Source organism: Crocuta crocuta, unplaced genomic scaffold (assembly GCF_008692635.1).
Source record: "Crocuta crocuta isolate KB4526 unplaced genomic scaffold, BGI_CrCroc_1.0 scaffold374, whole genome shotgun sequence".
In the NCBI taxonomy this organism is placed as follows: domain Eukaryota; kingdom Metazoa; phylum Chordata; class Mammalia; order Carnivora; family Hyaenidae; genus Crocuta; species Crocuta crocuta.
The window spans coordinates 2,611,340-2,626,443 of NW_027532613.1; the positions used below are offsets into that span (position 1 = coordinate 2,611,340).

Consider the following 15,104-nt stretch of genomic DNA (forward strand, 5'->3'; position numbering starts at 1 on the left):
GGGTTAAACAGCAAAAATTCATTGTCTCCTAGTTCCGGAGGCTGGGAGTCTGAGATCAAGGTTGGGTTCTGGTGAGAGCTCACTTCCCGGCTTCACAGACAGGTGCCATCTGGCCGAGTGTTCACCAGCGCAAGGAGGGGCAGCCTCCGGTGTCTCTTCCAATAAGGAACTCTCCTCATCTCCAAACACCGAGGTCCCAGGTCCAAGTGCCATCGCCTTGGGGGGTGTGGCGTCCACACATGCACACAGCTCAGTCCGTAGCAACAGCAACTCTTCTTCCAGGAAACAGGACTGAGTAGCTAAGTAATGACTTAGTATACTGGCGACCACGTATGTATTTGGTGCTCACTAAATGCTCATTGACTGAGGACTGGTTTGGAGACCTTACCCATGAGGCAGGAGCCTCCCAGAGGAGGACGGAGGTGGCGTATGGAGGTTGGTGAGCGAGGTGATCATATTTTCATGACTCCAAACCAATATTCTTGTTCTGACAACAGGATGTTTTAAAAATAATATGTGACTTATTTATCTGAAAAAGTCTTATAAGAATAATTTGCCTTGGGTTATACATTTAGCCATCCCTTTTTATTTTATGATTAAAATTTTTTTTATTTTAATTTTTGAGAGAGAGAGAGAGAGCACGAGCAGGGGAGGGGCAGAGAGAGAGACACACACACAGAATCCAAAGCAGGCTCCAGGCTCTGAGCTGTCAGCACAGAGCCCAACATGGGGCTCAAACTCACAAACTGTGAGATCATGATCTGAGCTGAAGTCGGATGTTCAACTGACTGAGCCACCCAGCACCCCTATTTTATTTTATTTTTATGTTTTGTTTTATTTTATTTTTATTTAGAGAGAGAGAGTGCATGAGTGGGGGAGAGGAGCAAAGAGAGAGAGAGAGAATCTAAGCAGGCTTCACGTTCGGTGCAGAGCCAATGCACAGGGATTGACCCTACAACCCCAGGATCATGACCTGAGCTGAAATTAAATATCGGGGCATCTGGATGGCTCAGTCAGTTAAGCCCCTGACTTCACTCAGGTCATGATCTCACAGTGAGTTTGAGCCCCGCGTTGGGCTCTGTGCTGACAGCTCAGAGCCTGGAGCCTGCTTCTGATACTGTGTCTCTCTCTCTCTCTCTCTCTCTCACCTGCTCATGCTGTCTCTCTCTCTCTCCTCTCTCTCTCTCTCAAATATAAATAAACATTTAAAACATGTATGAATAAAAAAGAGTTGGACACTCAACTGACTTAAGCCGCCCAGACATCCTCATGTCTTTTTTTTTTAAGGAGAGCAAGAAATTTGGACCATCCTGGCAAATCCAAGGTGCCAACTATTATTTTAACTTGGCATTTCCCTTCTCTGGGGCCACAGAGTGGGCACTGCCCTCACCCGGCTTCTTAAGCCAGGGCCAAGCCAGAATACCGGGAGCTTCTCCCACAAGCAGAGCGAAATAAGTCAGGCAGAGAAGGACAGTTACCATATGTTTGCACGTATAGGAGGATTAGGAGGAACTTAACGGAGGNAGGCTGGAGCTGCAGCAGGGGCCGCAGGAAAGTGCCAGCAGATCAATGCCGGAAGACCCTGCGTTCCACCCCTGCTAAGACGCGCACCCCCCACCTTTGCAGACACAGATTTCAGGTCTCTGCAATCAGCGTGCATTTTGCAGTCGACCCCGCCTTAGAGCTGTATTGGAGTTTGGTAGCACTCTCTTCCTTCCCGGTGGTGCATGACACAGTGGTGCGTCTTACATTCGGTTCTGTCTTAGAGCCCAGGAAATAGGGCCCCTGAGGTTACAGGCTGCAGGGGCGGGGGCGCTGGGAGAGCTGGTCCAGCCCGGCTGCTACCTCATCCCGAAGCTTGCTCAGATTTGTCCTGCAACCATGGCTCAGGAACACTTTGACTTTGTTTCCCTTTCTTTCCTCTCAGGGGTTGTTTGCTGCATCTTGGAAACCCTCTCCCCTCATCTAGACCCCCACTTTCCAGGGAGGAGCCGTAGGAGGCAGCTTACGGGTAACAGCAGGAGGAGCCTGGGGCAGCCCCTGACCTTAATGGGCTGCATTTGGACAGTTTGGTTGCCTCACCTCCAGGAGCCTCAGGCTTGTCGTCTGAGTGCTTGTTTCTTTTCGTTCTTTTGCTTGGTTCGATTTTTAAAGCTCACATTCCTTGAGAGTCGACCTGTGCCGGCCACACATGTATCATCGTACTTAATCCTCACAAACGTAATCGCGAACCCCCATTTTGCAGATGGGAAAACTGAGGCTCAGGAAAGCCACGTAATCTGGCCAAGACCTCGGAGCTAGCAAAGGCGACGTTGGGATTTGAACCAGGCTGTGCTGGTCCTCAGCCCTATCGTATACTAGTAGCTCTCGTGCTAGTGTCTCATCAGTAGGGCTGGGTTTGCTGATGTCTGAATTCCTGCTCCATTTGGTGTTGCGAGAATGAGCCAGACAGCGCCTGCTTGTGAGAGATGTCGGCCCCAGGCAGGAAGGGTGCTGAGGACACAGTAGGGATGGAGCTGGCTCTGGGGGTTGGAAGAAAATCTCGCACCAAGTTATTAATAGGTCCACGGGCATCTAGGCATTTCCTAGGCTTTCCCATTCCTTCTGTAATGCAAAAAAAAAAAAAAAAAAGAAAAGAAAAAGAAAGAAAGAAAGAAAGACCCAAGAACTATCTAGAATAAATACTCAATTAGAAAATTAAATGCATGAGGCCTTCCCAGCTGTAGGCGAAGGGACTCACTCCTGTCCTGCAGGGTGACCAGCACACAGGAAGGAGTGCTCGCTTCTGACCCTTCCCCTGACCGGAAATGCTCTCGTTTGCCATCTTACTTGTTCCCATGATTTTAAGTCCCGATTGAAAGTCTTTCCCCTCCAGGAAGCCCTCCAGGAGCACCCCAGCCGGGCCCATGTGCACCTCCTCTGTGACTTCTGAACATCTGCCGCTGCCTGTGGTGGTAGAGTGGGCCCCAGACCCTGTTCGTGCCCAGTGCACTCACTCCCCCACCCACTGGGGCTGCTGACGATGGACCATTTGAGCTGGGTCCGCCCTCATGGCAGGTGCCCATTTGAAGGGAAGTGTCTCTCTCCAGGTCACACCGTCTCCCTGGGACAGCCCATGCCCTAGGATGTTATGAGAGGGGACCGCTCAGCAGGCTCCCTGAGGCGGTCACCTGAGGACTCTGATGTGACTTAAGGCAGCCTGGCTTCTCCCCAGCCCAGCCCAGCCCTGCCTCCTCCCTTCTCTGCAAGCCTCTGCCCCAAGAACATTCCCCAGTAACTTCCCTGCATGCCCAGGTCCGCCTCAGGGTCTTATTTCTGGGGATCTAACACGCAGCACCCGTGCGCCCCTTGGGTTGCCTTTCTTTTCGGCACTTGTTACTGTGGCCGCCTCCCTTTACAGCTACATTTCTCAAGGGTGAAGGGCTTTTCTTCCCGGCTGGACTCACAGAGCCTTTGATTGAGTTCAGCACACAACGTCCGACCTGCAGAGCCCAGAGCACGAGAGAGTATGCTCTTTACTTGTTTATTCCATGAAGATGGGGCATGACCAAGACGTGGTGTAGTGCTTAAGGTGCTTACACTCCGGGGGGGGGCGGTGCAGATACACAGAGAGGGTGTGTTCCAGAAGAGAACTCAGGAACGATGTTGGTGTTTCGAGCACCCTGCCAGCCAGCTCCAAGGGGAGGGAGTCCCGCAGAAAGCACTCGAGATGGGTTCCAGAGCGGNGCGGGAGGGGAAGGGAAGTTTTCCAAAGACTTTTCTCATTTGTGAGCGGGGAATAATAGCTACAAGCCTCAGGGTTGTTTTGAGGACAAAACTGTCAAATAAATCTATCAAATCCTCTCCAAGTATAGGAAGCCACCTCATAGGCAGGCTCAGGATTGTAGGGAAAGAGAAGTCTGGCTGGGGACAGACAAGGGGTGGGGGGGGGTGGGGTGGGCACNAGAAGGGGGGGGGGGGGGTGGAAGGGAAGCAGCAGTCTCCATCCGAGGCCACTGGCCCTATAGAGAGACGGACGGGGGAAGTAAGAGGTGGGGCAGACAGAAGCTTCAGGAGCCCTGGGGGAAGTGAGCGGGTCTCCCTGTCTCCGGCCGGAAAGTGCTTGGCACCTTGCTGTGTGCCTGACAGGCTCAACAGACTCCCAGTCTGATGTGAAAACGAGGGGCGGGAGCAGCCGCTGTTCCCGATGGGTGTGTGCATACAGCTGGCTGGCAGGGTGCTCCAAACAGGAAGAGGGGCCCAGGCCTTTGCAGAGGGCAGCATCCATACGATACAGGCATCAGCGCCTTTGGGTTGGAAGAGTTTTACACGGGTCATTTCACGTCACCCTACTTGGAGTTAGGGATTTGCCTTCCCCAGAGACTGCAGGCTGGTGGTGCTGGGGAGCACATCACCCACACCCCTCTGCTGGGGGCCAGCAGAGCAAATGTGTCCCACGAGGTTGAGGGGGGAGTGGGGGGGTGGGACAGACCCTTCTCCGAAGTCCCTTGTGACCTTCTGTGGCTGCTGTGCCCTCCTCCCTGATTTGCACATGGTTCCACGCCCATCCCAAGTGGCATAGACCAGTGGATTTCAAGTCCCTTCGGGTAGCCAGGCACCTGGAAGTCGGGGTGCTTTGTGCAGAGTGCCTTGAGATTCTGATAAGCTTGATTCCATCGTGTAAGATAGGAACACTTTTGCTAGCAGGAGAGCCAGCTATATTATATGTGCATTATGTTCTAATCACAACCAAAACACAGGCTGTCAAGCTCGTCAATGCCTGATGCATCTCAGGTCTGCCTCCCTGGCTCTCTGCTTCCTGCTCTCAGCCTCCCCGAGCCCAAGGCAGAAATGCTGTTTCCTCTCCCCCTTCTCTCCCTGCTCGTCCCGGCCCCTCCCCTACACCGCATCTATGCGGTGGATACGGACCCACAGGTTACACTGACTCTGAATACGTCTCCTATTCCGTTCCGGCCACCTTCGAATGGCAGCCACCGCCTGGCCTCCCCCAAAGCCCTTCTGAAACACCAGCCCCGTGGTCCTTCCTCTGCACCCAGCCTCTCAGGGGCTCCCAATCTCACGAGAGCCAATCGGGCCCACGTCTGGCCCCCCAGTTTCACTTTCCCCCGCTTCGTGCCCTACATTTTTAGCCAAATGGAACTATTTGTCGTCTGGCACTGTGTTGCGTTCTCTCTAGCTGCAGGGTCTCCCAAACTCTGTTGCCTGGCTGTGTCTTCCTTTGATTGCATCTCAGATGGCACCTCCTTCAGGAAGTCCTCGGGCTCTCAGGGCAGAAATGCAGAAACTCATCCTCTCTTCCTTGGGTTCCTACAGCCTCCCAGCTGGGATCCTGCTACCTGCTTGGCCACAAACTTTCATCCTCTGAACAGCAGTGGGAACATTCTCTCCAGAAGGCGCATCTGGTCACGTGGTTCCCAATGCCCTTGGGCTCAGATCTAAGAGCACGACTTGAGAGGCCTTCTAGAATCTCGCTGTGGCAGATCAACCCCTAGGCTTCATAGTCGGTTAAGCGTCCGACTTTCGCTTAGGTCACAATCTCGTAGTTCGTGGGTTCGAGCCCCGCATCAGGCTCTGTGCTCTCAGCCAGCTCAGAGCCTGGAGCCTGTTTCAGATTCTGTGTCTCCCTCTCTCTCTGACCCTCCCCTGCTCACGCTGTCTCTCTCTCCTAGAAGTAAATAAAAACACTGGAAAAAAAAATAAGTAAACATTAACAAAAATTTTAAAAAATATTTAGAATGTATATTTCGTTCTAGCCTGTGTGTCTAGCACTACATAGAGCAATCAGCAATAAGTCTTTATAGAAGTATAGTATTTATAAGCTCCATAAGTATTTCTAGAGGACGAATGAATGTGTGTNCAAGCTCATTTATTTTATTATACTTAAAAAAAAATTACACTTGCTCATTTATTTGCCCATCTGCAAGAACTTTCCAACAGAATAGCGGCAGCCGGCCCCATGTCTTAAGGAAATCGTTAAAAGATACAGAACTGAAAATCCCGAGGCTGGAGATTTCTAACTGCTGGGGGTTGGCTGTAGCTCCGGAGCTTTCCGTGGGAGGTGGCAGGCTGCGGGAGGTCCTGTTCACTCCCTGTGTCCGTTTGTCCTGGCCAGAGCCTGGCCACCCGGCGGCCCCGCTGCGGCGATGGACCCACTGAACCTGTCCTGGTTCGAGGATGACCTGGAGAGCCAGAACTGGAGCCGGCCCTTCAACGGGTCGGAAGGAAGGACGGGCAGGCCTCACTACAACTACTACGCCATGCTGCTCACCCTCCTCATCTTCGTCATCGTCTTCGGCAACGTGCTGGTGTGCATGGCCGTGTCCCGCGAGAAGGCGCTGCAGACCACCACCAACTACCTGATCGTCAGCCTGGCCGTGGCCGACCTCCTGGTGGCCACGCTCGTCATGCCCTGGGTCGTCTACTTGGAGGTAGGTCTGCACTCCCCTCCGCTGCCGGGGAGCCTGGGGTCCAGGCTCCTCACCGGCTCCTCCCTGGTGCCTTCTCAGCTGGCCTGGCCCCTTCCTCCACTCTGGGCTTCGTTTTTCTCCTTATGAAATGGGCTTGATGTCTCTTTCACAATCCCAACTACCGGTTGGAGAGTGCTTACCAAGGGCCAGGCCTCTCGTCGAGTCCTCCATCCACGGCGTCTTCCCGTGCAGCCCGCAGACCAGCCCTGCGAGGTCTCCCCACCGCTACCACCATTTCACGGTGGTGAGCCAGGTGGTCAGAGAAATGCGGTGACTTCTCCGGCATCATGCAGGTGCCAGGTCCCGGCTGGAACTCGGCTCGGCCCCCGGTTGATTCCTTACATGGTGTTAGAAATGGGAACAATGGAGGTAGATCCTCAAGGAAGGGAGACGTTCATGCTTCCAGACCCGAAGCTTCCCGTTCTTTCTTCCCGCTTCAAAAGTGGGGGCTGCTGCTCCGCGTGCTCCTTGTCCTTCGCCTCTTCCCCAGTTTGCTCTAGCGCCCATGTCTGGGACCTCCAGGCGGGGGCCGCTGGGGGCTTTGCCACAGCCCCCTCGCTCGGGAAGGACCCGACGGCCAGGTCCTCGGCTCGGCCAGGACGGAGCCCAGCCCTGCACCTCCGAGTCGAGAGCAGGCAGCCCCTGCTGCGGTCCAGGCACCGCGCCAGGCTTTTCGCAGACACAGACTCAGCAAACAGTCTCACTAATCCTGGCAGTTGATACTATTCTTCTCAGTTTACAGACGAGGAGACAGAAGGTTTGAGAAACTGTCCTCAGATCGCACAGCAAGGGGAGAAACTGGGGAGTCCCTTCTAGGTGGATGCTTTTCAGGGCCGACAGGCAGAAGTGGGAGGGTCTGGGGAGCTTGGGTCTGGATCCTGCCCCTTTCTCTGCCTAGGACTCTGGAGTGGAGTCTGGGAACTGACCAGCCTTTCAGGAAAGAGCCAGCACTGAGGTCACTGAGATCACCAGGCAGTTACCTTCCTGTCCTGGGCACGGGAGGGGGGAGGGGGGTTAGTGGGGNCATCTGTACCTTAGACTGTATGGGGCTGGGGGGGGTGGGGGGCGGTTCTGAGAACCTGTAAGGCCTTTGAACAGGTATTTTCAACATAACCAGTTCACCATTATTTTAAGGAGGAAGCTCAGTGGCTTGGGGGGCAGGGTGGAGAGCGGTATCGCAGAGGGTAGTGCTCTAACCTGCCCATTATTTCCCTTTAAAATAAGAGCTGGACCGTGAGCCCCAATTACAGGATGTCGGCTCAGCCCTTCACTGTCCCGGGTGGCGCCTCAGCTGAGCCCAGCATCCTGCCAGAGCATTCTTGCAACCCATATACTCTGTGCTTTCTAAGAGACACTCTTGTTGTCCAGAATTTTCCATCCTGTTCCTTTCCCAGCGATATTAGTGCCTCTGATAGCCTGCCATGTCTAGCGTGGGACTGGGTGTGCTTTATTCGTTCTGCTTAGCCTATGGAAAGCTGGTTTTGCCGTGAGAGAACCAGGTTCAATTCCCAACTCTACCACTTTCCATCTGGAGAAGGTCCTGACAGAAGACAGCCGGGGGTCACTTGTCGGCATGCACCCCTTTGAGGCGAGGGTTTTAGGTGTGCCTTTTCCAGATGGGCAGATGAGACTGAGGAGTGAATGGACCAGGGTCCCGTTTATTCACGCCTGCAGTGTGGCCCGGGCGCATCTGTGCCTTACTCTACCCCTAGGGCATTGTCTACCATCGGTGAAGAACCCCTAGGACCACTGCGGTGTGATGGACGCAGGTGTGGGGACATGATGGGGAGTACGTGGGGGCAAGGAAGTCTTGCAGGAAGAGGTGATGCTTCCGGAAGAATTATCCAGAGGAAGGAGCAAGGCTTTGGCGTTCCAGGCAGAAAAGAAAAGTATGCAAAGCTACAGGGCAGGAAGGGGGCGTAGCTGGCCAAGATTTCGGGGGGGCAGCCGCGTATCATTAGCCTCAGAGGTTTGCTGTCACTGTGGTTAGACATGAGTACGAAGTGTTTGGGGCGGCGTCTGACACACAGTAAGTGCCGGTTCTCACCAGCAGTGGACCCCGCGAGCTCACGGCCCACGCTGCAGCTCGGCTTCCTGTGAACAGTGAAGCCAAGAAATGGTCCCTCCTCCGCTGCTAAGTCACCAGGGGACCCTGGGCAAGGCCACTTTCCTCACCAACCCCATGGTTGACACCCTCGCAGTTATCACCTCTCCTCTCACGTTCTACGTGCCTGTAGTGGTTTTTGCATAATTCGCTTCTCTTTTGACAAGCTGGATGGTCCTCCCCCAGACAGCTTAGAGGGAGCATGGATGTGCTGCCGGAGCCAGGTGCTTCAGTCCCAGCGCTGTGTGGAGCCCACTTGCTGGGGGGGCCCCCTAAACTGGGGTCCCCTCACCCGTGAGGGAGATAGCAGCCCTGTCTTGTACGAGCGTGAGATGCCCACATGCCCACAGTCGGTATATGTGGCTGCCAGCAATTTCTCTCGAATCTCTGAGTCAGCTGACCCCAGGACGTGGAGGAAAGCCCTCCCTTCTTCTGTGTTCCAGACAGGCCTTCAGGGCGGGGACTGAGAGCTCCCTAAAGGCAAGGACTATGCCAGCACTGTTTGCCACTGTACCCCAGAATCTAGCAGAGAGTCTGGCCCAGAGTAAGTTGCTCATAAGTGTCTGTAGGAAAGATGGAAGGCAGGGGAGAGGCAAAGAGGAAGAGGAAGAGGGCCCTGGTGGCTCAGACCTAGATCCCCAGGGACATAGAAGCAGTNTGACTCCCCTTTGCTGCCCCACTTCTCCCCCCGGGCCCCAGCTGGAGACCCCCAAGGCCCCCCAGCTGCCCTCTGGGCCTGTGGCCCACCTGTCCTGGAAAAGCCGAGCCACGGGGCCTAAGCTCATCGTCCGTCTTCCATCTGCCTGGTGTGGTGCTCTGTCCCCAGGTGGTGGGCGAGTGGAAGTTCAGCAGGATTCACTGTGACATCTTTGTCACTCTGGACGTCATGATGTGCACGGCGAGCATCCTGAACCTGTGCGCCATCAGCATCGACAGGTGAGCCAGGGTGGCAGAGGGGATCCCGGGCCGCTGACCTTCCGGGCTGCAGACACGAGCTGTGTGCCCGTGAGTCCACATGTGTGTGCGTGCATGGGTGTGCACGCACATACATGCACAGGTGTGTAGGTGCACGTGGGTCTGGCTGGGAGAGCCCAGACCACCTCACGAGAGGCCACCTTCCAGATGGAGATGTCACCAAGGATACCCAGACAGTGCCTGAGAAGAGGAGAAAGCTCCCAGTGCTCACGGCAGCCCTAGGTCTACCGCGTCCTGCCTAAGTAGCCTGGGGCAGAGTGTGCACCTTCTCAGAACCCTACCCTGTCTAGAAATCAAGGGTGATGACGCCTGTCCAGGTGGGGCCAGGGTCTGGTTGTGCATCTCCTGTCCAGAGCAGGGCAGGCCCGTGGCCAAGAGGGCCCAGGCTGTGCTCACTTTGCTAAACTCTACCCTTGGAGCCATTCACCGATTTGCACACGCAGGCCACGTGGGCCCCCCCGGCAGGATTCTTGAAAGATGAAGTGAGTTACTATATGAGAAGTGCCGGGTCGAGGAATCGAGTGACTATGAGCAGTTGCCACCGTTGTTATTTTCTGCCGAGTGGGGCTGGCTGAGCCCTCGCTCTGAGGGGCCTGGAACAAACACTTCCAGCTTCTGTGAGCCCGGCATGGGTGCAGTTTCTAAGGTGCAAAGACCCAGACCCTGGGCCCTCAAAAACCTTAAAATCCAAGTAGGGAGACTGGAGTAATAGAAATGGGCCAGGACTGCCTGGTAGCTGGTCAGGTAAAGTGTCACCAGCTACCCTTGCTGTCTGAGCTGGGGCAGGAGAAAGGAGTGCCGTAGGGTAGACAGGCAGGCTTCGGGGAGGTGACAGCTGGCACTCTCTAAAGTACGGGGTGTCTCTAGGGTGTGCCTGCTGCGGAATGAGGGGTCCCTGGGCCTGGGCACCCCAGACTCAGGGCCCCCTGTCCCGTGACCCTGCAGGTACACAGCCGTGGCCATGCCCATGCTCTACAACACCCGCTACAGCTCCAAGCGCCGAGTCACTGTCATGATCGCCATCGTCTGGGTCCTGTCCTTTACCATCTCCTGTCCGCTGCTTTTCGGACTCAACAACACAGGTGAGTCCTGCCTCTGTCTGCCTGGGGCTCCGCCGGCCCCCTTCCCTGCACGGGACCCCGAGGGAGCTGAGCCGCTGGATGCAGGCTTAGGGGGAGGACTTGTTTGCCAGCCTAGGCTGAGGCCAGGCTGGGTCTCCCCGGCCCAGCCTGACCCTCATTTGTACCTGGAGGGGCCAGAGAGGAACAGTAGCTCAGGTCACTATGGGGCTGGGTGAGGAGTGGGGGGCGTGGGGGGAATGATTCGGGAGGATGTCTGGCCATTTTCAGCTTTGCTTGTTCAACCGAAGCAGGCCAGACAGGCTCACCAACTGCATGTGTTTTGTGTGTGTGTGTGCACACTCATGTGCCCACATGAGGGGTGACGATGGGGCCCCATCCCCACCCCGTGGTGATGCTGTTTGTGGTAATGAGGCTGCAGCCCAAGCTGGCCAAGCCCAGCACAGACCTGACTCCCCTGGAGTAGGAGAGGTGGAAATAGGTAGAGGCTAGCCCACCGCGCCTGTCCTGTGCGTCTGAGGTAGAGGAAGGAGGTGTGGGCCTGCCTGCCTGCCGGCGTGGGCATAGAACTTTCTCTCATCAGGGAAGCTCCAGTGAGGCGGGCGCACCTCTGGAGACCCTTACGGGGCAAGACACCAAGAAGCCTTGCAATGCACCTCTTGTGGGCATTCCTAGAAGCAGGGAGTAGGTCATGGTCTGAGCAGCTGCTCAGAGCAGTCTGGAAAGGCCCTGAGATACAGGACAAACACCTGCTAGGCCAGGAAGGGAACTTGAAAACACATCGGGACATAGGTGAGTTGGGCAAACAGGACCAAGTCCCCTTGTCCTAAGGCTGAAAGGTGGTAGACCTCCCCCACGTATACAGGAGGGGTTAACATAAGGGTTTACGCTTTGACAATAATTTTCTTCCGTTATTTTTCCCAAGCACACTGGCTCCGCTTGTGTGGTCACGGAAATTAAACTAGTACTGAAATGAGGAGGGAACATTAATGGGGAAACTCGGAAGCAGTCCATGAGGGCCTAGCTTTTTGCTCACGGTTGTGATTTGAAATCTCTGGCTTACGGCGCATGTTCATCTACGTCTAGCACTTCCGGGCAGCCTTGGACACCCGGTCCTCTGTGACCTCTCTGCTTGGGTCCAGCAGAGGAGGGAAGGGTGTCTCGTGGCGCTGTGGCCCCGTGGGCCGCTGACGCCCCCTCCGGGCTCTCCTCACCCCCCACAGACCAGAACGAGTGCATAATCGCCAACCCCGCGTTCGTGGTGTACTCCTCCATCGTCTCCTTCTACGTGCCCTTCATCGTCACCCTGCTGGTCTACATCAAGATCTACATCGTCCTCCGCAGGCGCCGCAAGCGGGTCAACACCAAGCGCAGCAGCCGGGCTTTTAGGGCCAACCTGAAGGCCCCACTCAAGGTCCCCAGAAACCCCCTCCCCTCCAGTGCCCACACCTCACCATTACCAGGGGGGCTTGCCTGTGCGCAGGCGGGGGCCCAGGGCAGCGCAGCAGGGTGGGGTCTAGGCTGGAGGGCGCGCCACGGACCCAGGCAGGGCACAGCCCCAAGGCTTGGACCTCCATGGAGTGACCAGATCTCCAGGAGGCGGATGGAGGAGGGGCGGGCGGCGGACAGGCTCTGGGAGAAGTCTGCTTGGAGATCTTCGAATGCACCGTGTCCTCTCCTTCCTCTCCCGTCGCTCGTCCTTCCTCGCTGCGGCCCCTCACTCTGCCTTTCCTCCCTCTGCGCCTCCCTCCCCCCTCTTTACCTTTCATGCTCCCCGTGCTCCCCTCTGTGCACACCTCCTCCTTCCCCGCCATTCCCTCCTCCTCGCCTCTACCTTGCTTCCCTTCCCTCCCCCTTATGTCTTGTGAATTCTCCCCTCTGCTCAGCCCTCCCTGTATGGGAAGACAGTATGTGGGCCTGGAAGGAACTAGAGTCTGGGGGTTAGACACATCAGGTTCAAGGCCTGGCACTGCCACGTTTTTTTGCTGAGTGACCTTGGGCAAGTTGCTTAACTTCTCTGAGCCTCGGTTTCCTCATCTGTTAAATGGGAATCATAATGCCAACCTCTCGGCGTGGTTTTGAGGATTCAGTGCGAGAGGGGTTTATCTCGCATGTGCCAGACCCTTCACAGATACCCCATAAAAGTCACGGCCTGTTCGTCCCTCGTCCTGCCCACGTTCTCTCCTCACAGGACCAACCTTCACTCTCCCGTGCTCAGGCCCCCCCCTCCTCTGCCCTGCTCTGAGCCCCTGTGCCCAGCCTGAGCAGCCCACACTGGGGGTCTGTCCCCAGCCGCCTGCCCGTCATGACCAGTGTACTGGCTCACTCCACAGGGCACCTGCACTCACCCCGAGGACATGAAACTCTGCACCGTTATCATCAAGTCCAATGGGAGGTTCCCAGTGAACAGGAGGAGAGTGGTAAGTGCTCAGGTCAGGGACCCAGGGCCGGGCCCTCCGCCCCTCGGGAACCCAGCTGCCGTGATTCGCAGACACCTCAGCGGCAGAGCACCTCCCAGGCTCCCCCACGGCCCCCGGGGCCAGATGCACCAGGCACACCTCACGGGCAGGCAGGCAGCGAGCCGGCCCGATTCCGCAAGGCACACATAGGTGCCCCTGGCGCGAGAAAATGGTTGGGAGAGAGGACTTGGCCGTAATAACATAATGCACATCCAAAGAATGGCTGTTACCATTCACTGAACACCCACCGTGTTCCTACTATCTCATCAAATCCTCACAGTGACCCTGAGAGGTAAGTCTTATTGAGCTTATTGACTTTAATGTTACAGAAGAGGAAACAGAGGCTCAGAGAGGGTAGGTAGCTCACCCGAGGCGAAACAGGGGGAAAGTGCATGTTTGAGAGCCCAAACCCTTGTGACTCCGAGGTCCACGCCTGTTCTTTCCCACTCGCATGTGCTTCCTTACTACAGGCAGGTCCTGGGGCTGGAGGCTGGGCGTGGAAGGGTGAGTAGGGCGGGGGGTGGGGAGCAGAGCAGCCTCGGGACTGTGGGGCAGTGCAGCGCGTAAGTAGAGCCTGGACATGCAGAACCACGGCCGACCCGGGCTCTGCCCAGAGGAAGTAGTAGCAGGGTCCCAGCGGCAGGTGCCGCCCCCCAAGCTGGGCCGGGACACCCACCCAGGGGTGCACGTGAAGTCCAGGTCAGGTGTCCGCAGGGAGCGGGCCCCCACCGTTCCCTTGAACAGCAAGGGCAGGACTCCAGGGAGTCCTTCATGAGATGGGTGACATCGAGGGACTCAGGACTGGGACTGGGGCGGCCGCAGAGTCCTATCACCCAGGTGCACGGCGAGGCTGCATTTCAGAAGTTCAAGCTGAAACCCCAAGGTCCGGGGGACCTGAGAGGCAGTGAGTGGATCCCCACCAGGGCCTCCAGATCAGCTTGGCAGGAAGGATTGGGGGTTGGGAGGCTGGGGTTAGCCCTTTGGCACCCGGATCGGTCTACGAGGAGAATGTGGTGGGGTGTCTCAGGTCAGCCTGGCGGCCCCTTGATTCAGCCAGGCAGGAAGAACAGAGGTGCCCGCTATGCAGTTAGAACATGAGCTCCTGTGGCAGGCCCTGAATGCCAAACCAGTATTCCCAGCGGCCAGCTGGGTGCCCGGTGCTCACTGGTGCTCAGTAAGTGGTGCTTAGTTCATAAGAGAAGTGCTGGGCTAGTAAGCCCCCACGGATGGTTGTGGGGTTATTGAGGCTGCATCAGGATTGCTCTGGGAGGAGGGCTGGGGATGACCCTGCAGCCAGGGACCGCCGTGGGTCTGGCCCCAGCCCGGACCGTCCCGACCACCGGAGGACCGGCCTGGCTTTACCCGGAGTTCTCTGCCTCTGTGCAGGAGGCCGCCCGCCGAGCGCAGGAGCTAGAGATGGAGATGCTGTCCAGCACCAGCCCTCCCGAGAGGACCCGGTACAGCCCCATACCGCCCAGCCACCACCAGCTGACCCTCCCCGACCCGTCCCACCACGGCCTCCATAGCACGGCCGACAGCCCCGCCAAACCAGAGAAGAATGGGCATGCCAAAGACCACCCCAAGATTGCCAAGATCTTTGAGATCCAGTCCATGCCCAACGGCAAAACCCGGACCTCTCTGAAGACCATGAGCCGCAGGAAGCTCTCCCAGCAGAAGGAGAAGAAAGCCACCCAGATGCTCGCCATTGTTCTTGGTGAGTCAGGCTGGCCGTTGGCCGCGCCATCGCCAAGGAAGGGACCCATTGCCGGGGGCCCGCCCACCAAGATGGGTCCTGTTACCTGCCATCTGCTTCCTAACCATGGCTGGCGGGCCAGGGGACCGGCACTTTCTCAGGTGCGGGCCACTCCCACTGATCTACACATTAGGTAGATTCTATAATTATGTTCCTTTTACACATGGGAAAACTGAGGTCTGGACTGGGTATATGACGTGCCCAAGGAAGACCTATGATTTAAACTCAGGGAGTCTGACTTCAGAGTCTGTGAGCTTGTCCAGCTTA

At 56.5% G+C, this 15,104-nt stretch overlaps 1 protein-coding gene across 1 annotated transcript in view; it reads left to right on the forward strand.

Moving 5' to 3' along the window:
- The first annotated feature begins 6,116 nt into the window (after nt 1-6,116).
- Nucleotides 6,117-15,104, forward strand: part of DRD2 (dopamine receptor D2) — an 11,205-nt gene continuing 2,217 nt past the window's right edge. The window contains exons 1-6 of the mRNA XM_077780512.1: nt 6,117-6,428; nt 9,398-9,507; nt 10,492-10,628; nt 11,849-12,039; nt 12,959-13,045; nt 14,471-14,798. Of these exons, the coding sequence (XP_077636638.1) occupies nt 6,144-6,428; nt 9,398-9,507; nt 10,492-10,628; nt 11,849-12,039; nt 12,959-13,045; nt 14,471-14,798 (1,138 nt within the window). The 5' untranslated portion in view covers nt 6,117-6,143. The remainder of the gene's footprint in view (nt 6,429-9,397; nt 9,508-10,491; nt 10,629-11,848; nt 12,040-12,958; nt 13,046-14,470; nt 14,799-15,104) is intronic.